Raw genomic sequence first — 21,868 nt, 5'->3', positions numbered from 1 at the left:
TCTGATACCGTGAAGATACCAGCACTGGCCTGGGGAAGAGAAATCATGACATGATCTGGGGAGCAAAAGAGGAGAAAACCTGTTTTGGCCGGCATTTGTCGGTTTTAAATCATGCCAGCGACAAACAAAGACATCCCCACTCGAATCAGGGGACTCGACGTGAGGGGAAAAGATCGGCATGAATGACACGCGCAGCCGGTCTAGCAAAGGCTTGTCGGTTGCTTAATGCTCCTGAAACAGACGTGTCCTTGATCAATTTCTATTATGACTTATTGTCTTGGATTAATTAAACAATAGATGGGTATTTAGCGGGTGCGATAAATGCAGATTATAAATAATACTAGTCGGAGTAAGTGGGTGAAAATAGCCGATTTATATATTCCTCGTGTTGTTCGGACATAAATCCTTCTTAGTTCTTATGCTTCATCACAATCTGACATCGTTATTATGACGAGTAATATAGCTTAATATTGAATCCAATGAATCTAACAGTCCACTACTTGGATAGGTATTATTTTAACCGATAGCAGCATCGTCTATCAGATGGGTGTATGACTAATTGTACTACGACGCACCGAACACAGGATAAATATGCTATTTCTTGGTAAAAGCAGATGAGGAATATACAAATCGTCTTTGAGAACCAAGAATAGCTCAATTGGGCCTATGTTGATGGCAGGTGTTGCCCAGAATATCCACAAGCTCAGTGCCATCTTCCACCGTGGATTGACCAGCCAGATCCGCCCGCAATTCCCACCCAGCCAATCAGAGAGCCACATTCCATGTCTGAATATCCTCACCCTTGCATGTTTATAAAACTTATAGTCATTGCTTCGTATATATTTTCCACACTATTACTTAGAAGCTTTGCTTATTCTAGCTGTTGTGCTATCTCCGGTTGGTACCTTAATGGTCTTGTGGTTATGTGCTTGTCCCCTTCTATGCCACAACATAGAGATATAGCATCCCTCTATGAGTACAGTTATTTCATACATTAATCGTACCTCAGAAACTGTTGCAGTCTACGGTAGTCAGGCATTGCTCTATGGCAGATACACTGTCCGCTACTTTTCCTGGCCATCAAAGTCCTTGGTGGTCATCTCAACCAGCTGCAGTGATACACTCTTCCCGAGAATTCCCGACCATCGTCTTGCCTCTTTTCGCTCATACGATACCCATCAGGTACTCTAAGTGCACATTCAATTTCTCCCAATATGTGTGTGTTGACTTGTACCATCAATTTTATCTGGAATTTGTGGAATGATTCTAGTAACACTCCATCAGCTGCCCGGCAAGATTGTCAGGGAAGCTGGCTTGCTTGTCTGGTTCCTGCTGTAAGTCATTAGGAGTAGTCGTGAGCTGATATAATTCAGACTGTGGTTCAATAACTGTTGCATTCTGCTGTCCTCTGCTGCTCTGTCCTCCACTGAGACTTCATTCAAACCGCATTTTGAGCCTTGGTATCCAACAAATGTCCACAACCCGAGAGGCGTCTCGGGTTTATCCGCCGCTGTCTCGACGATTGCCTTGGGAGGCTTTTTGAGTTCCTGTAAGTGCCTGGCCTTTTTGAATTGATATGGTGGTAAAACCAGAGGCGTATACCTTACACACATCGGTATGGGATGATGACCCCAGAACAGAACTGGCAGCCCCTCATTCCACAATGATATTATGCTGTCCCCTAGACTTTGCAACCCCCTCTCGGTAGTAATATTCATCGCCTGGCAATGGCTGTCACTAGAAGATCCCAAAGCCCGTTGGCCACAATGATGATAGTTGAGCTCGATCCGGCTTCCCAGCTGACTTGAACGAGCCCTGCACGACGCGCCACAATCTATCCAACATTTCGCACACGAGTATTGCATAGCAAACAGCATGGTTTGCAGTTTGACGATATCCTGCACCGGGTCTCTTTGGAAGATATCTGGGTAGATACCATTCAATCCTAAAGATAGCATGACGTTACATTGGTCGAGATGGTTGCGCATAATTCCAATGCTTTCGTATAATTGACGGTCAAGACTAACAAAGGTGGAAACCTGTCCACCAATACACAGAATAACGGACGAAGTGCCCGGACTGTGGCGACTGGAAGATACTTTGCAGTTGAAAACGTGCCAACGTATTGCTTAATTCTCCCACAGAGGTAGAGCTAAACACAAGGCCGCGAGGAAGTCATTGATTTGCGGGGCGACATATATTGAACGCTAGATTGGCCAATTGACAGTGGCTGAATGCAATGGCAATGGTTTCTTTTGCCCTCAACAGCAGCTGTGCCATTGACTTGGTCTGCATGAAGGTTTCTCCTGAGAAGCAGGTAGTTATTCTTAGGTCGTCGATCAATGTGACATATCATGCCAACTGACAAATGTTGACTCAGTCGATTAATTATCCCAGCTACATCCATGACAATATATACGGCATTAAATAGAAGTTTGATGGTGTAACACTCTCATAAGTGGTTAATATGGGTTAATATCTTAATATCACCTACCAATATTGACTACAGTGAGTTAATGGAAGAGAGCAAATGCAATCGATCCCCACTGCAGAACGCCCAGGTCAATAGTTTCGCTGCAGCTGCATCCACGCGCATCCAGACTCCATTCACATGTATTTAACTCGGCACTCCCAGCCCAACAACTGTCCTTCCTCCAACATCCCCAGACCCCAACACCTTCCACACCGGAACCACCAGCAAACATGGCAAAAAAGACCGTCCTCATCACCGGCTGCAGCGAGGGTGGAATCGGCGCAGCTCTGGCCCTCGCCTTTCACGAACGAAACTGCCATGTATTCGCCACACTTCGCAATCCCGCCAAAGCCGGTGACCTAGCGAGAGACGGGATCGAGATTCTCACTCTGGAGGTGACATCGCCAGAATCAATCGCCAAGTGCATGGAGGTGGTGAAGGAGCGGACGGGCGGCAAGCTGGATATACTGGTGAACAACGCTGGTGTCCCGTTCTTGATGCCGCTGCTGGATGTGCCGATTGACGAGGCCAAGAAGATCTACGATACGAATATCTGGGGGATGTTGGGTGTTACGCAGGCTTTTGCTCCGCTGTTGATCGAGGCCAAGGGTGTTGTTCTGAATATCTGCTCGGTTGCGGGTGTAATCCCACTGGCATGGCAGGGTATGCTCTACCTTGTATATAGTACAAGCCTAGCTAACGGAACAAGGAATCTACCACAGCTCGAAAGCCGCCCAAACCAGTATGTCGGAAACACTCCGGATCGAACTCGAGCCGCTCGGTGTGCGCGTCGTCACAGGCATGGTTGGCGAAGTCCGATCCCAAATCTACTCCAAACCGACCTTTGCGCTTCCGTCCAACTCGCAGTACAAATCAGCTGGGGATGCCATCGCCAATCATGTAACTGGCGTTCATGCACAGTTTGAAGAGCGAGATATCACTGCGCGCAATCTGGTTGAGGACGTGCTGGGTGGACAAACCGGGCAGGTGTGGAGGGGAGGAAGGGCGGGGACAGTCAAGTATACGACGTGGCTGTTGCCCAAGTGGTTTGTGGAGTATGTGTCGCATCGTGGACGGGGAGTCGATCAAGTCAAGCCGTGAGAAGAGTGTATATAGACTGGCGGAAGCGACGGAAGCCAAATTAATTAATCGTAATAGTAATGATAATCACCGAAAAGGAATATGCTGACATGCATATCACTCGGGCATCATCGGGCTGACTTGCTGACAAGGATCATCAACATATTTAAACCTGTACGTCCACCGAACCATCCGGATGTAAGATAATTTCTTTTCTCAATCATCCACACAATGCCCATTGCATCTCCAGACACCCTCGATAAACCTCGCATCCTCTGCCTTCACGGTGGGGGCTCATCCGCCGAGATCTTCCGCATCCAAACACAGCGTCTCGCCGCTGCTCTATCCCCGTACTTCCGCCTCGTGTTCGTGCAAGCGCCATTCCCCGCTACCATGGCGCCAGATCTCCAACCATTCTACGGCTCCATGGGCCTTGATTCCTGCCGCCAATGGTACCAACCTGGCACCAGCAACGAAACCATAATCACCCAACTTGAGTCCACCTTGCAAACAGCCATGGCAACCGACGCAGGAACCGGAAAATACACCGCCGTCCTGGGCTTCAGCCAAGGCGCCAAAATGGCCATGAGCATTCTCCTCGAGAACCAATTTCGACGAGACGCAGATCCCACTCTCGCTGGGTTTGCCGGAGTGCATTTCGAGTTTGGCATCATCCTCGCTGGTCGGGCGTTGCCGTATGCGCTGAGCAAGCGGACGCTGTATAACGGCTACTTTGACGCGCCGGGGGAAGTGCCTACGATGGGGGTGGATTCAGGGCATTTCGACGATCGGTTGAGGACGCCGACGCTGCATGTTCATGGATTGAGGGATCCGGGGATTGAATTGCATCGGCAGTTGATGCATGACTTTGCAGATGAGGGGAGTGCGGTGCTGGTGGAGTGGAATGAGGGCCATCGACTGCCGATTAAGACGCCGGATGTGAAGGCGTTTACGGAGGGGATTCTCAAGGTGGCTGGCATGTGCTAGCTATAGATACTGGCGTTTATACTATAGATTAATATTTTTGGTTTTACTGTGAGTGCTTTCATCTACTTTTGATAGAACAAATGATTACCAGGATCAATAGCACTGATTCATTTCGTCTTATTCCTCAAATCCATGGTCCTCTACTCCCGATGACCACCTATGGTGGTTGATATTCACCGCTGATCTCCCTTGCAGCTGCAAGCACACTGCGTCTATAAAAAGTCTACATCGACCGTTTATGACCACTACAAAACTAGAATGATTCTCCCCAAAGCGTTGAATATTAAATACCATCAGTTACACATCACTTCCTTTCAGCAATAAACCTCGCCGCATGATCAATCGCATACTCATACCCCCTCACCCCAAACCCCATCACAAACGCCATCGCCTTATCTGTCAGATAGCTATGATGCCGGAACGGCTCTCTCGTATGCGTATTCGTGATATGGATCTCGATGAACGGGATACTGACCCCGAGAAGCGCATCGCGGAGGGCAACGCTGGTGTGCGTGTATGCGGCGGGATTGATCACGATGACATCGACATTGCCGCGTGCTGCGTGAATGCGCTCGATTAGCTCGCCTTCGTGGTTGGATTGGAAGGCGTCCAGGGAGACGTTGAGGCTGGATGCTTGGTGTTTTGCGGCGGCTTCGACGTCGGCGAGGGTGGTGGAGCCGTAGATGTGTGGCTCGCGGGTGCCGAGGAGGTTGAGGTTGGGGCCGTTGAGGAGGAGGATGGACATTCTGTAGATATCGTAATGATTTGATTGTGTTGATGTTGATGTTGATGTTGATAGTTGTTATAGAACGGATCGGCTAAGTTTTGAACCATCGGTTAAGAACAAGACCGACCAAATAAACTTACGTAGGTTCTATGTATATAGAGTATAGTTTTGGTACTACACTTATCCATACTGTGTCATTTCATAGATCTTGTGATGATTTTCGCCTTGGCTTCAATTGAGCTATACTCTACATTTCAGTTCTGACCAAACCGGATACTAGTCAATGATAATAGTGCCGTGCCACATATGAGATCAAGGCCACATGCTCCAGCACTAGTAATATGTAAAAAAGCCTGATATCTAATTCTAAACAATGCACAACTTTGGCGGTGCAATGAAACCAAAAGCTCCCGGAAACACGGCTATCTCGCGCCACAATACTGAGAATCTAGTTCTCTTTTTCTTGCACGTTATAATGGAATGTGTCGCCTTTGTTCGGGTGCTTCATTGTCGGGCTTGACCTCGATTTCAAGGGGGACAGGTCAATGTTTGGCTTCCACGAGGACGCCAGCACAGCGAGGTCGCTCACAGAGAGCAACTGAGAGACATCAGTGCGTCCGTCCGCCGATAAACCGCCAGATTCGCCGTAATCGCGGAGGATCCGATCTATCTCTTCCCCGCGACCAGTCGCATTGAGGATGTTAGCGATGGCGGCGTGCACCGCGAGCAGGGAAGGATCTGGCAGAGGCCAGCGACCGTCGTGAGATTTTAGCTGTATGCTTCTGTTCGCTGGCAGGTGGAACTGCAAGATCGTAGGGAGGCGGGGAAAGGTTTTGATTGTGTAATAGTTCACAGTCTCGGTAGCCTCTAAGGTCCAATTAAAGGCCCCAAACTCCCCATGTAGCAACTTTTCGAGCATCATAACGTTTTCGACCTTATTCAAACTCTCATAATCAAAGCCTATACGAGACAGCAAACAGGGAAAGTATCGATGAAGGTAAGTCCAAATTGTGGCGATTCGCTGGCGCTCGTTCTCGTTCTTGAAGATCCCCAATGCAAAGGGGATGACATGCGCAGCCTCAAGATTTGCCGTGATCACGTTACTTGGTGCAGTCGCCATATGCTCGGCGTTGTAGACGCCGGAGACAGCACATCTGTTGCCCTCTCGTTGCAGACATTCTCTGCGCAGTCTCTGCTGCTCGCGGACGATGGGGTCCGTCATTGCGATACTCGTGCTATCCACGGCTTCCTGCGCATTTGATCTTGGTGACGGTGTGATTTGCGCTTTCTTTCCCATCGCCTTGAGAGGGACGAGAATGCCGGAGACGATGCTTTCCGCAAGCTGTTTTAGGTGCGTATCGGTTTCACAGCCCGTGACGTCGCTGACAAGGTTAACCCTGCCATCAGCGGGCAGGTAGCGGAATGTTTCGCGCAGAACCTTTACTGCGTCATCGTCTGGCGTAGATGGTTGGTAGAGATCGAGTTTTTCCTGCATGCTCAGCGGCATGTGTACGGATATCGTGATATCCGAGGGAGCATCGCTCAGGTCCGAACAAGGGCTTAGGGAAAGTCTTTGGTCCATGATGAATGAGAGGTTTGCTCTAAATTCAATCAGCAATTGACCACATGCAGTAAGGCAATCTAGCTAGGATGTGGGCTGATATGCACCTTAGAAGAGTCAGGTCGGTGGAACGAAAATGGCGAGATGCTGTTCTGACAGACTTCTTGCGCAGGGGTTTATTTCATTATGCTAGGCGAGGGCTTTTATTGTGCGGCCTAAGCGAGGGCCTCGCACAGGTTCTTCTGGATTAAATGTCTGTTTATGTGTTGCTGTATGATGGAAAAGTGTTACTGTTTTGGATTCTAGTAAAATCTTCCAGTCTCGCATATATTTTACTAGGAAAATCAAAATGCAGAACTGGATACATAACCATGTAAATAATACCGCCATAGTGGGTCTCTCACGCTAAACCCCGCAGGATCCACCAATTATGCCTTGTATAACAATACATGGATGTAATATTGGTACCGCCGAGTAACTGGGTACGAATGACGTAGCATTGCAATAATTCTGCCGATTCCACGGAATAGACACCCAGATATTGGTGCTGTAGATAATGATCCAAACGAGTCATCTTGGAGGAGGTATTTCTTGACGGCGTCATGATCTGATGAAGCTACTATCCCACTGCTGGCAAAGTCTTCGGGCCCGTCAATGCCGACGTCGATGCGGTAGTGGCCGTCGCCTTGACGGGAGTTGAACATGTGGCGACCTTTGCCCATGATGATCATTGAGCCTTGTCCGGCGAGGGATTCCATTTTAGGATAGAAGGGGTTGGAGGAGAAGATTTTAGTGGTGAGGTATAGTTTCGTGGAGTATACAGGTGTAGCAGTCGTCACCTATTCAGTTAGTATGAATATATCATGAATACATGGTGTATACCAATGGTCGAATCTTGCTAAACGTCCCATCAGCCCCAACAACCAGCTGAAACCCAGACGCTGCACTTCCATCGCCAAAGTACAAAACAACATCACCAGCATCATCACGCTCAGCCCTCTCAACATCCTTCCTCCAACACACTCTCTCCTTGTCAACACCACGCAGCAACACATCCCTCAACGCCCACCGATCAATCTCAGGGGGATCTCTTCCCTTCCCGAACTAAAACACCTGCTTGCCCAAGTGGTCATATACGCGGTGGATGATAGCCTCTCCATCCCGTGAATTCTCCTTGAACGCCTGGAATAGTCCTGCTTCTTTCAAGGCACGCTGTCCACTGCCAGGATGCAGGTCGAGACAGCCGCCCCGTGGAGGGACTTGCTCTGGACTGCGTTCGTAGAGATGTAGTCGATGCCTTTTTTATCGAAGAGAGTGGCGAGAGTGAGACCGGAGGGACCGCCGCCGATGATGGCGATTTTAGGGGACATACTAGATTAGGATGAGAATATATTGATGAAAAGATGTCTAGTGGTTGTTTTGTTCTGGGTAGGCGGTTTTTAAGGTGATTTGGATGCAGAGTTAAGGCGGATGACATTGCTACCAGGAAATGAGGATCTTCCTCAGCTGCCCAATTGGCTGGGTTTATCTACTGATAATATCATGTTGTCATTACTATAACAGTTTTATTGGTTATGGATTCGGAACATCCGAGCGGACTTATGGCGGAACAAGTATATAGATGATCAATTTATCTCACCCACTCCGCATATATACATTTCAATGCCATCATCACCAATAATAACAATACCCGTCTGTCAACGAAGTCTGCGGCACACACCTCTCCTCGCGATTATCCCACGGCGCAGTCGCCGGATTCAACCAGTGCATCATCCGCGACGCAAGGGCAGGATGGTCCTCAAGCAGATCCTGAAACGATGGCTGCTGCTGCAGTCTATCAACGCAGTATGCTGCATACTGAGCCAGCCAGTCGAGGATATCGTCGTATGGTGAGATACGAGTAAAGGCCGTATGAATTAAGGCCATGATGGCTTGTTGTGTTGGTTTGTCGTCTGGCTTTCCGGTGTCTGCGAGGGATGTTTGCAATTTGTTGAATGCAAGCTGTTTGAGGGATGGAACGTTGTAGATGTCGCTGAAGATGTAGATTTCAATATGTGTTAGGAGGGGGTTATCGTGACCTTCTGTAGATGTATCTGAGGATTCGATCGAGTAGTCCCCTTGATATGCCCATTCGATGAAGCAGGAGAGGGTGCCGTCGCAAGTGTCGGAACACGTATATACCCCTTTTTGGCCTTCTTGGAAGGACTTTTCAAAGGCTGCGTTGATGGGTTTGCATTTTTTGAGGAGGTCTTTGTGGATGGGAAAGGAGTGGGGGGAGTTGGAGGTGCGGAGGGTGACGGTGTTCATATTGACTGTAATGTTGGCTATGCCGGGTTGAATACAGGACTTCTTCGGTATATGAGTTCTTGATGACCTTTATACATGTCATATCTTGGAGTACGACGCCTTGCTGCTGTTCATTTCTGAATATAGCTATTTGCATACTACTTGTTGTCAACGACGGTTAATCGAGATAAAATATGCTATACAGTTATACAAGGTATTTTGTGCAACTCCAAGGCCCGTTGTGTCATGGTCAGACTCCTACGCTGTCTACCAGAGTTTACATAATAACTCAGATGAAGATTCGTAATGACATCAGAGTGGTACATAGACAAAATGAGTTGGCATTTATATCAACATAGAATGTCATCCGGTGTACCATAGTAGTACATGGTATATGCTGTTGCAACAATAGTGTTGATAATATCCATACAGCCCTAAAATTAGACTTCTGACTACTCCTTAAAACCAAGCCAATCCCTTGTTATATCACAGGCAACCAGACTCAAGTATAAGTGTAACTTTGACAACTGGAATGTTGTGTGACCTATGGCATTGTCTGTGTCACAAGCTGTGTGCGAGCATATCTAGTAACTAGCTCAGCTCCTTCTGATCGATCATCAATGGATATGATTGACCATCAGTCAACCTGAGTAATCATCTGGACCTGTTATAATAGACTATTCTATAGAGGGATATAACACCCCAACTAATCAAAACAGCGGAACACCCTACCCGTCTATTCAAATATCCCGCATGCACCAAGCGAAATCGGCATCTTAATCGGCATCTTAGACGATGACCATGTACCCTCCCATCCGGCAAGAGTGGCTATGACTGCCTAATCAGGCTATGACTTCCTTTTCTGGCCTGCCAAGAGTGCACTTCCAACATGAACCAATCAGCATCTCGGCTCGGCAAGCTAGTCTGTGTTTTTCTGGAAACGAATGAGTGAATTTCGTATTTCGGACACGGAATTCGGCCGGTTTTCTTCTCCGCATTTCCCCACAGTATGCCATGTGGGTTTCTGCAATGACGTTGCCTTTCTTTTCTTCCAACAGCGGGCGTATATAAACTCCCTCAATCCTAATTTTAGAGAAGCAAACAGTAAGAAAGACAGCAAAATGGCGTGGTTAATCCCTCTCACCCTCCTGTGGACGCTCACAGTCCAAGTCCTCGCCTTCAATCGTTCCTCTTTCCTTCCCATCCCGGATAAACCCCGCACATTCATTCTGTCTGACATTTCCAATGAACCCGATGATCAGGAGTCTCTGACCAGATATCTTCTCTATGCGAACCAGTTTCAGACGGAGGGTATCGTGGCTGTCACGTCTACCTGGCTCCGAGATGCAGTTCATCCCGAGGATATGTTGACTGTTATCAACGCGTATGGAAATGTCACGGAGAATCTGAATCGGCATACACCGCTTGACTCGCCATATCCGTCTGGTGATCATATTCGGAGTTTGCTGAGGAAGGGGGCGGAGGTACACCCATCTCTCCACATGAGTATGACTTGACTTATTAATGATTATAGACCTACGGAATGAAAGAAGTAGGAAAGAACATCACCCTCAGCGAGGGCGGAAAACTCCTCCTCGAACGCATCCAAGCACCCTCCAGTCAGCCTCTCTGGGTTCTCGCGTGGGGCGGCACAAACGTCCTCGCGCAGGTGTTGTATAAGATTGAACATTCTTTCTCGTCTTCTGAAGCTGCTGCTCTACGGTCCAAGATTAGAGTGTACGCTATCTCCGACCAAGATGACACCGGTGCATGGATTCGTCAACAGTGGCCTGATATCTTCTACATTGCGTCCACGCATGGCTGGAACCAGTACGGTCTTGCGACCTGGATTGGCGTCTCCGGCGAGGACTACTACGGTGAAGATAAAGGAGGCCCGGACTCATCCAAGGTGACGCACGAATGGCTGCGCAAGAACATCCGCGTCGGGCCATATGGCAATGTCGCTTATCCTGATTTCCAGTATACCATGGAAGGGGGCACGCCTACTTTTCTGTATCTGATTCAGAATGGGCTGGGTGTATCCGAACACCCGGATTACGGATCGTGGGGAGGCCGATATATGAAAGTCAACCCGTCTGAGATTCTCAACTTCAACCACTACGCCGACGCGGCGGATCGCGTTGTCGGGAGGAATAATGGCACGTTCATCTCGAATCTGGCGACGATCTGGCGATGGAGAGATGCGTTCCAGAATGACTTTGCGGCGCGCATGCAGTGGTCTCTTCCAGCCAACACCAGCAGGGCAAACCACCATCCTGTCATTTCCATCAATGGGAGTGCGGAAATCGCTCCGATGAACATTACTGTACTTGCTGGATCAACGCTCACCCTGGATGCCACGAGTACGACAGATCCAGACGGTGATAAGCTCACCTTCAACTGGTTCCAGTATCGCGAGCCTGGATCGAATGATTGGAACGTCAACGGCCAAGTCCCGCAGTTGAACATTACCAATTCCAAGGGTGGAAAGGTAAAAGTCGCCATTCCCGAAGAGGAGGATAGCTGTAATGGAAAGGGAGATAACCCGTCTGGCTGCTGGTTGCTGCATTTGATTCTTGAAGTCACGGATAATGGATATCATCCGTTGACGAGCTATAGGAGGGTGTTGATTCAGACGTCCAACAGTACTGTATCTTAGTATACTATTACTATATAACTCCAAATAAGTGTATTAAGAAGTCCACAAAACAGGCCATCCATCTAAACCCTCCCCAATCGCCATTTCCCCCGGATTGAGCAACTCCATATCATCCTGCGTCAGGAAATCCTGCATCGTCGGCTCCAAGAATGCCATTTCCGTCGTGTATCCAGCATCTCCAACGGGCATAGGCGGGATATTCGCCTCGGACACAACAGGAAGAGCAACATTCTCTTTCTCACCCTCATTCTGCAGCGCCAACCGCACCCGTTCCAAGTTCTCGTAGAATTCCATCGCGGATAGATTCCCGTAATCGCTCATTCTGCGCAGGATTTCAAGTGCGGTTTCTAGACTTTCAATGTCGGTTTGGGCCCCGATTGAAGTGAGTTGGCTGGATATCACCAGGACCAGGGCGGAGGAGAAGAGATAGTGCGCGTAGAAGTAGCCGTACATGGGGAGCGAGCCGGAGATCCATTCGTCGACGATGAGGGTGTGTGAGTGCCGGGCTGCATGGATGCAGGCTTCGCTGAGTGTTACGACTGCCTGGGGGATGTCTTGTCGTGTTCGTTTATTTCTGCCGAGTTGGACGAGGGCGTGCAGCAGCACAGGGCGAGTAGCGAGGATGAGGCACTATCTAGCTTAGCATCTGTATATACAGATAGATAGAGATATACAAACCTGATTAAACTGCAAATGCAACGAAACAATATGCTTCGCACTCCCCTCCCCCCTCAACCGCACATGCCCCGGCAACTCCTGCATCCACCGCTGCAACGCAATCAACAGCCTCTGCTCGCGCTGCAAAAATCCCTCCCGCTGCCTCTTCCGACTATACACCTTTTCAATAATCTGCCCGGCTATCTTGGCCAGATTAATACTCGCAATCAAATACGGTGTATCCGTTAACTGGTCCTCCCCGGCATAGGCGACGTCAGCCGGCATGTCGACATGGATTTCCTCGTCTGAAATCTGGGGCGCGTATCCGATTTTCGAGCTGAACATGCGGTCGAAGATGTAGATAGCCCACCAGATTCGGACGCGGTGTTGGCGCTGAATCGGGTCGATGTATTGGTGGACTGGGATGTTGTGGTTGAGGCCGAGAGTGAGGCCGAGTCGCATGGCGTTGCCGATGAGGATGTAGGCTGAGTGGCGGCGGTTGAGGAAGTAGGAGAAGAGGGACTGTCTGTCAATATGATGATTCTGTATAGATGGATGGACATACCAGCAGGAGTAAACTCTCGATATGAATCATCCCCGGTCGTTCTGGGAGAATCGGAATCAAATGCATCGCTCGCACATAGTACGCCGTCCCTGGGACGTGATCACCCGATCTGGCAGCAGAATAAACCTCGCCCAACGCAAAGAGCGCAAAGTATTTACACGTCAGCGCAGAATCATCAAAATTAGACGTCCTATACACCTCGTCCAGCTCGTCTAGCGTCGCCCGCTGCAACACCAGATGATACACCCGACTGATCTGGTTAAACGCCATCCGGACCAGCAGTCTCGCCTGCGACAGACTCGGCCATGAAATGCGGCCATCATTCAACGCTGACTCCGGCGTATACTGCGTCCGCGGCACATGCACCGTATCCGGATCGCCCGTGAGAAACTGGCGCAGGCGAGTGGCGAATGCCGTACAGGCTGCCTCGCCGATGAAGATGGGCGGGCTGGACGGATCATATGGATGGAACCAGGCCCGATCGCCGAGAAGAGGATTCTGGACTTCGATTTCCTGGGATTGAGAGGATCGAGAGAGCGTGTCTTGGAATGCATCGTGGGAGTCGGGGATGGAGCGGCGGTGGTCTTGGGACACTCCTGCTTTGAGGCGTTCATTTTCGGCCAGGAGTTGGTCCAGATAACTACTTTGTAAGTATATAATTTAATATACTTCATATAGAGAATACCTCTCGTTAACCTTGATCTTTCGATCACGAACGGCATATAAACACTCATTCTCACACCCGGCTAGCCGGCATTTGGCACAGGGCCGTTCGCCCGAGCATTTGACCTTGTGGATATGGCATCGCTGGCAGCTGGGATGGTTAGCTTGATCTAATGCAGATACTACATGGATTACTCACGCGACGGGTTTCTTTTTTTGGCGTTTCATAATCGGCATGATGATTATTTCCCTTGATTATTGTGTTGTTAATCGAGAAGTGCAGATGACGGGATTTTGACGGGTTGCCGAGTGGCAAAGGCATATAGCCTATTTCGGGGAGTTGGCATTATGCCGATCTATTTCGGTCGTATCCTATTTATATCTACATGATTTGTTCAGAATAGATTGCAGGATACTAGCAGAATGAAGAATCCATTCAGAAATATCTGCTCGGTGGACTTTTGCCTCAATGGGTCGACTTTCAGTATAGACGATCGCATTGAGGGACATGTTATCCTCACTCCCAATCAGCCAATCAGGCCGGAATTGATTCTTTCTTTTCAAGGTATCTATATCTCATCTATAGTTGTATATGTATACTGACTATCAGGCGCAACAACCATTGATACCGACACCACTCCGGCATCTCAAACATTCCTCAACATCCAACATCCCATCAAATTATCATCCTTCGATACAGACTCATACAAAATCCCATTTGAATTCACCGTGTCTCGTCAACTTCCTTCTCATGTCTGCCATCATCAATGCAGCCATGCCCAAGTCCACAATCACCACCTCCTCCTTCCACCGAGTATCGGCAGAGATGGACTAGATATGTCACCGGATATTGTGTCGATTGAATATTGCATTCGACTAGTCGTAAACAGTGAAAAAGAAAAGCATGAGTGGGCACATCCAATTCAAATCATCTCCCCTAGAGACGAATCCCCACCTCTCCTACCACCGGATAAAAGCAGACACTATCGTCTCTCACGCACGAAACATCTCAACGGAGGCCTTTTACACCGGAGATCCGGCTTTCTATCAGCTCAAGCTATACAACCAAGTGCACTTCATCTTCAGTCCAAATCAACCCCAACTCTAGCTGTTGACCTACACTATATCGGCACGAACCCACCACCTCTCACATCGATTCGCACAACCCTCAACGCAATCACATTCTTCGGTTCAGAGCCATGGACAGACTATCCAGATCAAATGGACTGTTTAACCTGGCATGCCCGCCAGAATTGGTGTCGGGTGAGTTTGGCGCTTGAGTCGCCGGAAGTGCCGGAGTGGAAGCTTGGGAAGGATGCAGAGTGCGGATGGGATGTGTATACTGCGTCTGTTGAGATTCCGATCATTCTACCAGATGGATATTCGTATCCACCGACGTTCTTTTCATGTTTGGTGGCGAGGGTTTATGCCCTCAAAGTAGTGGTTGGATATCAGGATCTGCTCAAGTCGCGTATTTCGCTAAAGATTCCTCTCCAAATATGTTGACTGAGCATTGTATATTATTTTATCAACTGTGTAATAATCTAATCTATAAATCAAATCTATCAAAGAAACTCGCAATCCGTCTATACATCTCCACCGGATTCGAATACATCGGAAAATGCCCACTCCCCTCAATCTCCGCCAACTCCACCCCCTCCCCCCTCAACCTTCCCAAATACGATAATCCTGCATTCTCCTCCCCATACATAAACATCTTCTTGCCAGGTAGTCTCAAAAACATCCCCAGCAAATCAACCTCATCCGACAAGTGCACCATCGACTCGAAGATCGCGCGCACCGCTCCCGCGCGCACCCTCGCGCGAATCGTACTCGCATACAGCGCACTACCGTATGACTTTGCGCTCCGCGTGCGCTGGATAAACGCATCGAGAAACTCATCTGGATGGTCAGACGGGAAGGTGAAGATCTGTCGACTGAGGAAGCAGTCTTCCGGTGCGAGGTTGCCCTTGATATCGATGAAGCTGAGCACGCGGGTGGGATGCTTATCAGCGAGGAGAAGCGCAGTCAGTCCACCCATTGAGTGGCCGATTAGGTGGAATTTATCAATCTTAAAGTAGGATAAGATGGCCTCTGCAGTTGAGACGAGGAATGGAATGGAGACGGCGGAGAGGTCGGAGCAGTGTGAGTGGCCGCAGCCTGGGGCGTCAAAGGCGATGTATGCGCGGTGCTGCAGGGCTGGGTGGATGGTTATATCGGCGAGATCTTCTTTGCAGGAGCCGAAGCCGTGGAGGAAGAGGATGGGAGGTTGGCCATTGGTGAGGTTGTGGTGGATGGTGGAGAGGGAGAGAGTGACGTCGTTGACTTGGAGGGGGACATCCTCGTATGTGAGAGTCATTTTATAGATATTCTATATTCTTTGAAGAGCTATTGAAGTAATGAAGATAAAAGCAGTTAAATACAGTTAAATAGTAGAGGATTATCAAGCATTCGGTCAAAATTAAAGAGACCGACGATTTGCGGTCGGCAAGTTGGCGAGTGGCCGTGAATATGATATAACCAATCAGATTACATCAATATTACCATCCATTCTCTGCAATGATAAACAGAGTGAAAAGGGGATGGTTGGAATGTTTGTTGAAGAGAAAAAGAAAAAGAAAAAGAAAAAAGAATGCGCCCAACCCGAAAAACGGATGGCCTCCCGATTCATCGACCCAATTGGTTGAAGATCCTGTCATTTGGATATAGCATTCTCTTTCTATATCTTAGCATCAATTCATCCTATAGAGTAAGCTACAAGAAGGGATAAACAGAAATATCAACATGGCTATCCTTTATAGATATCATTAATAGTATTCTCGACTCTATATGCTGTGCTACTACCCCCGCAAGGCATCATCGCCGCCTCAAATCACATAATGCCAACACTTATCTCCAGCCTATGGAAGTCGTATTAAATATAACAGATCTATCGAGTTAGAGCATATACACAGAATCAGAAGACGTGATTTTGTAGTGTCTCACGCGATGCGGCATCCCTCGCTTTGATCACTTGGCGAAATGATGCCATCTACAGTCGAATGAGGGGTATGCAGCATATAAACAGCTGTGTTTCTCCTCGGAGTAATTCTAATATATCTATATTCAAGCAAGATGGCGACTGTATTCTCCAGAAAAAACAAGCCGGGAGAAACATCCAATCTCCTGGCTAATCTCGAAACACCAAAGAAGGCACCCATCGTCACGGACAGTGAGATTCCCACACTGGGAGAACCATCGGAAGAACGACGGTTCTGGTTTCAGAAAGCCAGGAAATATGATCCCACTGCTGTTGCAACGCAGCCGTCTGTGTTTGACGATCCAGAAACGGCCAAACAGTACCAGCCGCGAGATGACTGGGAGAATCTGCATCGGTTTGACCCGTTGGCACGATGGACGTGGGGAGAGGAGAATAAACTCATCCGCAAGATCGATCTACGCATTATGGTCTTTGCGTGTATAGCTTTTATGGCGCTGGAGTTGGATCGCGCGAATCTCAACCAGGCGTTGACCGATAACTTTTTGAATGATTTGGGATTGACGACAGATGGTATGTTATCTGTATATGAATATGAGTATAAACTAATATGTATAGACTACAACCTTGGCAACACCGTTTTCAAACTGTCGTTTCTCTGCGCAGAACTCCCCTCGCAGCTGGTCAGCAAATGGATCGGACCAGACAGATGGATTCCATCGCAAATGACGCTCTGGTCTGTCGTCGCCATGGCGCAGTTTGCTCTTTCTGGACGGACTTCGTTTCTCGTCTGCCGTGCCCTGTTGGCCATTCTGCAGGGTGGTTTTATTCCTGATGTAAGTACTCTACTCTTATAACTGGCAAAGCTGACAAGAAAGATCATCCTCTATCTATCCTACTTTTACAAACACCATGAACTCTCCATTCGGCTGGGCTTTTTCTGGACTGCCATGTCAGTTGCCGATATCCTGGCCAGCTTTATTGCCTTTGGACTGCTGCATCTCCGCGGATTGAATGGCCATTCTGGATGGCGATATCTCTTTCTCTTCGAGGGTCTTTTGACTCTTCTCGTCGGACTGTCGGCCTTTATCTTCATGCCTCCTGGGCCAACGCAGACTTCAGGCTGGCTAAGAGGAAAGAAGGGCTGGTTTAGCGAAAGGTGCGTCTACACTACATCTATCCATCTACAAATCTAACAAGACCAGAGAAGAAACAATCATCGTCAACCGGGTCATCCGCGACGATCCCAGCAAAGGCAGCATGCACAATCGCCAGCCCATCACGCCTCGTCTGCTCTGGCGCAGCATGCGAGACTACGATCTCTGGCCCATGTACATCATCGGCCTCACCTTTGAAACCCCCATGACCACGCCCCAGCAGTATCTCACTCTCATCCTCAAGCAGATGGGCTTTGGCACGTTCAAATCAAATCTCCTCACCATTCCCACCAAGGTCTTGGGCATCTGCACGATGCTCGGCCTGACGTATCTGTCTGAAGTATGGGGGAATCTGACCCTTACCTCGGTTATCGGCCAGATCTGGGCATTGCCGCTCTTGATATACTTGAATACGGTTGATTTGACAGCGACGAATCGCTGGTCGGCGTGGGTGGTTATGACGCTGCTTTTGTGTTATCCAAATGGTGGGCTTTATTTCTTCTGATAGAGGTGTATACTGACAGCCTTAGCACATCCCATCCAGGTCAACTGGAACTCTCGTAATTCGAATACCGTCCGCTCGAGAACTGTCTCTGCAGCGTTGTATAACATGTTTGTGCAGACGTCTGGAATCATCGCATCGAATATATATCGTGCTGGTATGTCACTATCCTTCATATATCTTCACTACTAACAGACATAGATGACGCCCCTCGCTACCGTCGTGGAAATCGTATCCTGGTTGCTTTATGCTCGACTAACATCGTCATCTATCTCTTGACCAAAGTCTACTACACGTGGAGGAACAACAGCCGCGATAAGATCTGGAATGCGATGAGCGAAGAGAAGAAGTTGGAGTATTTGCAGACGACGACAGACGAGGGGAGCAGGAGGTTGGATTTTCGGTTTGCCAATTAGCTATACAGAATATATCCAATACTATTTAACATTTATTGTCCTCATTTTAAATGTTTAACCTTGGATATGAATCGGACTAACGTCGATCTGCAAATCATCCGCGGATCCGCTATCGAGTGACATCATCGTCCACGCCGTCAAAATTTTCTCCAATGCCTCCAATTTCCATCTTCACTTCTTCCAGCATCATGGTATCATCATGACATCTCATCCAGATACTCAGCCAGCTCAGTCGGAAGATCAGCCTCAGGCCATCACCAGCAATGACTGGCCTCGAGACTATCTGTCCGACAATGAGGAAAGCCGCGGCGACACCACCTTTTGGGAGGATGGGATGAACACACGAGCGCGTGTCAAAGGTATCTCTCCTATCTTCTGTCTTCATCATAAATACTAATAAAGAGGAAGGTGACGGCCGTCTCGATATCAGATTCCGCGAACACACCCCCAACATCGCCAATCTCCTCGAGCGCATCCACAAAGCCATCCCGCATCACCACCGCGATCGCAAGAAACACGAAGACCTCATCTCCTCCTCCTCCAGCCAGGCAAGCGCAAGAGAAAAACAAAAACAGAAAGACACCCACTGCCCCCTCAACCTCAACATCGTCATCCAAGTCATCGGTTCCCGCGGCGACATCCAACCCTTCGTCGCCCTCGGCCAGGCACTCCAGAAACACGGCCATCGCGTCCGTCTCGCCACCCATCTCGCCTTCAAGGACTTTGTCTGCGACCATGGCCTCGAGTTTTTCTCTATCGGCGGCGATCCAGCCGAGTTGATGGCGTTTATGGTGCGGAATCCCGGGTTACTGCCTGGGATGAGCACGATACGGAGTGGAGCGATCCAGAAACGCCGTCGCGAGATGAAGACGATTTTCGCGGGCTGCTGGCGATCATGCTATGAGACTGGCGATGGCACAGGACTGCATCATGTTCCGGAGGATCCGTGGAGCGAGACGGTGGATTATCGCCAACGACCGTTTGTGGCGGATGCCATCATTGCGAATCCGCCGAGTTATGCGCATGTCAGTTGTGCGGAGAAGATGGGGATTCCGTTGAATATGATGTTTACGTGAGTCTCTCATCTCAACTTCCTCTATATTGATACTGATGATGGTAATGATAAGAATGCCCTGGTCCCCAACACAAGACTTCCCCCATCCCCTCGCCAACATCCAACCACACAATGCCACCCACTCGGTCGCAAACTTTGCCTCGTACGCGATTGTCGAAATGATGGTCTGGGAGGGTCTCGGCGATCTGATTAACAAATTACGGAAACGAGAACTCGGCCTGGACCCGTTGGATGCGGCGAGAGCACCGAGCTTGGTGCATCGACTGGGTATTCCGTATACGTATCTCTGGTCTCCCTCTCTCCTCCCCAAACCAAAAGACTGGTCAGATAAGATCGATGTATGTGGATTCAGCTTCCTAGATGCTGCATCAGACTATACACCCCCCGACGACCTGGCTCAGTTTCTCAATGACGGCCCACCACCAATCTACGTCGGCTTCGGCTCCATCGTCGTCGACAATCCCAAAAAACTCACCCGCACCGTCTTCGAGGCCATCCAGCGCACCGGCCAACGCGCCCTCGTCGCAAAAGGCTGGGGAAACCTCGGCAGCGACGAGCTCGACGTCCCCGACTCCATCTTCATGATCGGCAACTGCCCGCACGACTGGCTCTTCCAGCACGTCTCCTGCGTCGTGCACCACGGCGGCGCCGGCACCACCGCCGCAGGCCTAAAAGCGTGCCTACCAACCGTCATCGTGCCGTTTTTCGGTGATCAGCCGTTTTGGGGCGGGATTGTTGCAAAGGCCGGGGCGGGGCCGACGCCTGTGCCGCATAAGGAGTTGACGACGGACAAGTTGGTTGATGCTATTAATGCTGCGCTGGAGGATTCTACGAAGGAGAAAGCGAGGGAGATAGGCGAGGCGATGCAGGAGGAAAAGGGGATCGCGAATGCGGTGGATAGCTTCCATCGGCATCTGGATATTGATCGGCTACGGTGTGATATCTGTCCGACGAGGCCGGCGGTTTGGTGGGTGCGACATGTGCGGATTAAGCTGAGTATGTTTGCTGCGACCGTTCTTGTGGAAGCTGGTCTGGTGCAAACTCGTGATGTTGTTCTGTATGTCACACCTTTACATCGATGTATGTTGGATACTGACAGACTAGATATCGCTCGCAAGAATACGACACCACCCGCGACCCCCGCGGCCCTCTCTCCGCCGGCGCAGAAGTCCTCTACGGCGCCATATCCGACTTTGTGACCGGCCTTGTCGACGTCCCGGGGGGCATGCGCGACGTGATCACATCCACCCGCCACGCCCACGAACACCGCCCCTTCCACCGACCACACATCCGCCGCCACAGACGATCAAGCACGGCCCATGAAGCCAAAGACACAGACTCGACATGCATGGACTCGGATGGCGAGGACGGCCTCAGATTAACAATAACAACAACCCACGAACCGGTCTCGCGGACGCGCGAAGTATTAACCGAGACCGGCTTCCACGTCGGCCAGTGCGGGAAACATATTCTCAACTGGCTGATTCTGCTACCGACGGATGTGACGCTGAGTTTGTCCAAGGGGTTTCATAACGCCCCGAAATTGTATAATGATGCGATGGTGAAGAAGACGCCGCAGGTTATTGGGGTGAAGACGGGGTTGAGGGCTGCGGGATGGGTATTCCTTTCTCTCTTGAGATGTAACGGATGATGCTGATAGTTTCTAGGAATTAACACACGGCTTTTACTACGGTATAACGGGCCTTATCACGCAGCCGCACTTTGGTCTGCAAAAGTCCGGCGCAACTGGTTTACTCAAGGGAGTGGGGAAGGGCATTGGGGGTGTTATTCTCAAGCCTGTAGCTGGTATGTCTTCCCTGATACCATGAAGATGATATACTAATAGATAGGCATCTGGGGACTGGCTGGATATCCGCTGGACGGACTACACAAGAACCTGCAACGATCGCTGTCGAAAAGCAAAACGAAAGACATCCTCTCCTCTCGCATGGCACAGGGTGTCGAGGAAATGTGCAAATCGTCATACGAAGAGCGGGTGATGGTGTTTCAGCGATGGCGAGAGATTCTCCAGACGAAGCATGCAAAGAACGGACATACATAATGCATGCACGTATAGTATATA

General features: G+C 49.4%; 13 protein-coding genes across 13 annotated transcripts; 6 read left to right on the top strand and 7 right to left on the bottom strand.

Moving 5' to 3' along the window:
* Positions 1 to 1,239: 1,239 nt before the first annotated feature.
* Positions 1,240 to 1,988, bottom strand: ASPWEDRAFT_72241 (uncharacterized protein; the record flags this gene model as incomplete). Its single annotated transcript, XM_040839236.1, has 1 exon — positions 1,240 to 1,988. The coding sequence occupies one exon, from the start codon at positions 1,986 to 1,988 to the stop codon at positions 1,281 to 1,283; it is 708 nt and encodes a 235-aa protein (XP_040684951.1). The 3' UTR covers positions 1,240 to 1,280.
* A 389-nt stretch (positions 1,989 to 2,377) lies between these two features.
* ASPWEDRAFT_163175 (uncharacterized protein) lies at positions 2,378 to 3,742 on the top strand. The gene is made up of 2 exons (XM_040829842.1): positions 2,378 to 3,136; positions 3,183 to 3,742. Exons 1-2 carry the CDS (start codon positions 2,704 to 2,706, stop codon positions 3,572 to 3,574), a joined length of 825 nt encoding a protein of 274 aa, XP_040684950.1. The 5' UTR covers positions 2,378 to 2,703; the 3' UTR covers positions 3,575 to 3,742.
* Positions 3,592 to 4,692, top strand: ASPWEDRAFT_689518 (uncharacterized protein). Its single transcript, XM_040838997.1, has one exon. It carries the CDS (start codon positions 3,785 to 3,787, stop codon positions 4,538 to 4,540), a length of 756 nt encoding a protein of 251 aa, XP_040684949.1. The 5' UTR covers positions 3,592 to 3,784; the 3' UTR covers positions 4,541 to 4,692.
* Positions 4,509 to 5,497, bottom strand: ASPWEDRAFT_45231 (type II 3-dehydroquinate dehydratase). Its single transcript, XM_040836473.1, has 2 exons — positions 4,736 to 5,497; positions 4,509 to 4,588 (listed from the first exon to the last, which is right to left on the bottom strand). The coding sequence occupies exon 1, from the start codon at positions 5,283 to 5,285 to the stop codon at positions 4,845 to 4,847; it is 441 nt and encodes a 146-aa protein (XP_040684948.1). The 5' UTR covers positions 5,286 to 5,497; the 3' UTR covers positions 4,509 to 4,588; positions 4,736 to 4,844.
* On the bottom strand, positions 5,475 to 7,144 carry ASPWEDRAFT_72238 (HNH endonuclease signature motif containing protein). The gene is made up of 2 exons (XM_040839235.1): positions 6,936 to 7,144; positions 5,475 to 6,868 (listed from the first exon to the last, which is right to left on the bottom strand). The coding sequence occupies exon 2, from the start codon at positions 6,847 to 6,849 to the stop codon at positions 5,716 to 5,718; it is 1,134 nt and encodes a 377-aa protein (XP_040684947.1). The 5' UTR covers positions 6,850 to 6,868; positions 6,936 to 7,144; the 3' UTR covers positions 5,475 to 5,715.
* A 112-nt stretch (positions 7,145 to 7,256) lies between these two features.
* ASPWEDRAFT_31928 (uncharacterized protein) lies at positions 7,257 to 7,586 on the bottom strand (the record flags this gene model as incomplete). The annotated part of the gene is made up of 1 exon (XM_040833595.1): positions 7,257 to 7,586. The coding sequence occupies one exon, from the start codon at positions 7,584 to 7,586 to the stop codon at positions 7,257 to 7,259; it is 330 nt and encodes a 109-aa protein (XP_040684946.1).
* Positions 7,587 to 8,499: 913 nt separating this feature from the next.
* Positions 8,500 to 9,135, bottom strand: ASPWEDRAFT_31927 (uncharacterized protein; the record flags this gene model as incomplete). The annotated part of the gene is made up of 1 exon (XM_040833594.1): positions 8,500 to 9,135. The coding sequence occupies one exon, from the start codon at positions 9,133 to 9,135 to the stop codon at positions 8,500 to 8,502; it is 636 nt and encodes a 211-aa protein (XP_040684945.1).
* Positions 9,136 to 10,197: 1,062 nt separating this feature from the next.
* On the top strand, positions 10,198 to 11,773 carry ASPWEDRAFT_72237 (uncharacterized protein; the record flags this gene model as incomplete). The annotated part of the gene is made up of 2 exons (XM_040839234.1): positions 10,198 to 10,598; positions 10,649 to 11,773. Exons 1-2 carry the CDS (start codon positions 10,236 to 10,238, stop codon positions 11,771 to 11,773), a joined length of 1,488 nt encoding a protein of 495 aa, XP_040684944.1. The 5' UTR covers positions 10,198 to 10,235.
* A 33-nt stretch (positions 11,774 to 11,806) lies between these two features.
* ASPWEDRAFT_54492 (Zn(II)2Cys6 transcription factor) lies at positions 11,807 to 13,895 on the bottom strand (the record flags this gene model as incomplete). Its single annotated transcript, XM_040838065.1, has 5 exons — positions 11,807 to 12,403; positions 12,452 to 12,952; positions 12,996 to 13,635; positions 13,681 to 13,809; positions 13,858 to 13,895. 5 exons carry the CDS (start codon positions 13,893 to 13,895, stop codon positions 11,807 to 11,809), a joined length of 1,905 nt encoding a protein of 634 aa, XP_040684943.1.
* Positions 13,896 to 14,081: 186 nt separating this feature from the next.
* ASPWEDRAFT_176354 (uncharacterized protein) lies at positions 14,082 to 15,164 on the top strand (the record flags this gene model as incomplete). Its single annotated transcript, XM_040831492.1, has 2 exons — positions 14,082 to 14,223; positions 14,269 to 15,164. 2 exons carry the CDS (start codon positions 14,082 to 14,084, stop codon positions 15,162 to 15,164), a joined length of 1,038 nt encoding a protein of 345 aa, XP_040684942.1.
* On the bottom strand, positions 15,101 to 16,048 carry ASPWEDRAFT_45227 (alpha/beta fold hydrolase). Its single transcript, XM_040836472.1, has one exon. The coding sequence runs from the start codon at positions 16,015 to 16,017 to the stop codon at positions 15,208 to 15,210; it is 810 nt and encodes a 269-aa protein (XP_040684941.1). The 5' UTR covers positions 16,018 to 16,048; the 3' UTR covers positions 15,101 to 15,207.
* Positions 16,049 to 16,772: 724 nt separating this feature from the next.
* ASPWEDRAFT_187178 (uncharacterized protein) lies at positions 16,773 to 18,710 on the top strand (the record flags this gene model as incomplete). The annotated part of the gene is made up of 6 exons (XM_040832170.1): positions 16,773 to 17,208; positions 17,254 to 17,471; positions 17,514 to 17,794; positions 17,841 to 18,277; positions 18,323 to 18,451; positions 18,496 to 18,710. The coding sequence occupies 6 exons, from the start codon at positions 16,773 to 16,775 to the stop codon at positions 18,708 to 18,710; spliced, it is 1,716 nt and encodes a 571-aa protein (XP_040684940.1).
* A 199-nt stretch (positions 18,711 to 18,909) lies between these two features.
* Positions 18,910 to 21,847, top strand: ASPWEDRAFT_120055 (putative UDP-glucose,sterol transferase; the record flags this gene model as incomplete). Its single annotated transcript, XM_040828966.1, has 6 exons — positions 18,910 to 19,069; positions 19,119 to 19,782; positions 19,838 to 20,842; positions 20,890 to 21,403; positions 21,453 to 21,591; positions 21,636 to 21,847. 6 exons carry the CDS (start codon positions 18,910 to 18,912, stop codon positions 21,845 to 21,847), a joined length of 2,694 nt encoding a protein of 897 aa, XP_040684939.1.
* Between the last annotated feature and the right edge of the window lie 21 nt (positions 21,848 to 21,868).

Source organism: Aspergillus wentii (assembly GCF_001890725.1).
Source record: "Aspergillus wentii DTO 134E9 unplaced genomic scaffold ASPWEscaffold_8, whole genome shotgun sequence".
Classification (NCBI taxonomy): Eukaryota; Fungi; Ascomycota; class Eurotiomycetes; order Eurotiales; family Aspergillaceae; genus Aspergillus; species Aspergillus wentii.
The sequence above is the reverse complement of the archived record's forward strand: the minus strand, read 5'-3'. Positions and strand labels throughout refer to the sequence as shown.

Coding starts and splice junctions, on each gene's coding strand:
- ASPWEDRAFT_45231 (XM_040836473.1), bottom strand. CDS start 5,285: ATGTCCATCCTCCTCCTCAACGGCCCCAACCTCAACCTCCTCGGCACC.
- ASPWEDRAFT_689518 (XM_040838997.1), top strand. CDS start 3,785: ATGCCCATTGCATCTCCAGACACCCTCGATAAACCTCGCATCCTCTGC.
- ASPWEDRAFT_45227 (XM_040836472.1), bottom strand. CDS start 16,017: ATGACTCTCACATACGAGGATGTCCCCCTCCAAGTCAACGACGTCACT.
- ASPWEDRAFT_163175 (XM_040829842.1), top strand. CDS start 2,704: ATGGCAAAAAAGACCGTCCTCATCACCGGCTGCAGCGAGGGTGGAATC. Junction 3,137..3,182: donor AATCCCACTGGCATGGCAGG/GTATGCTCTACC, acceptor TAACGGAACAAG/GAATCTACCACAGCTCGAAA.
- ASPWEDRAFT_72238 (XM_040839235.1), bottom strand. CDS start 6,849: ATGGACCAAAGACTTTCCCTAAGCCCTTGTTCGGACCTGAGCGATGCT.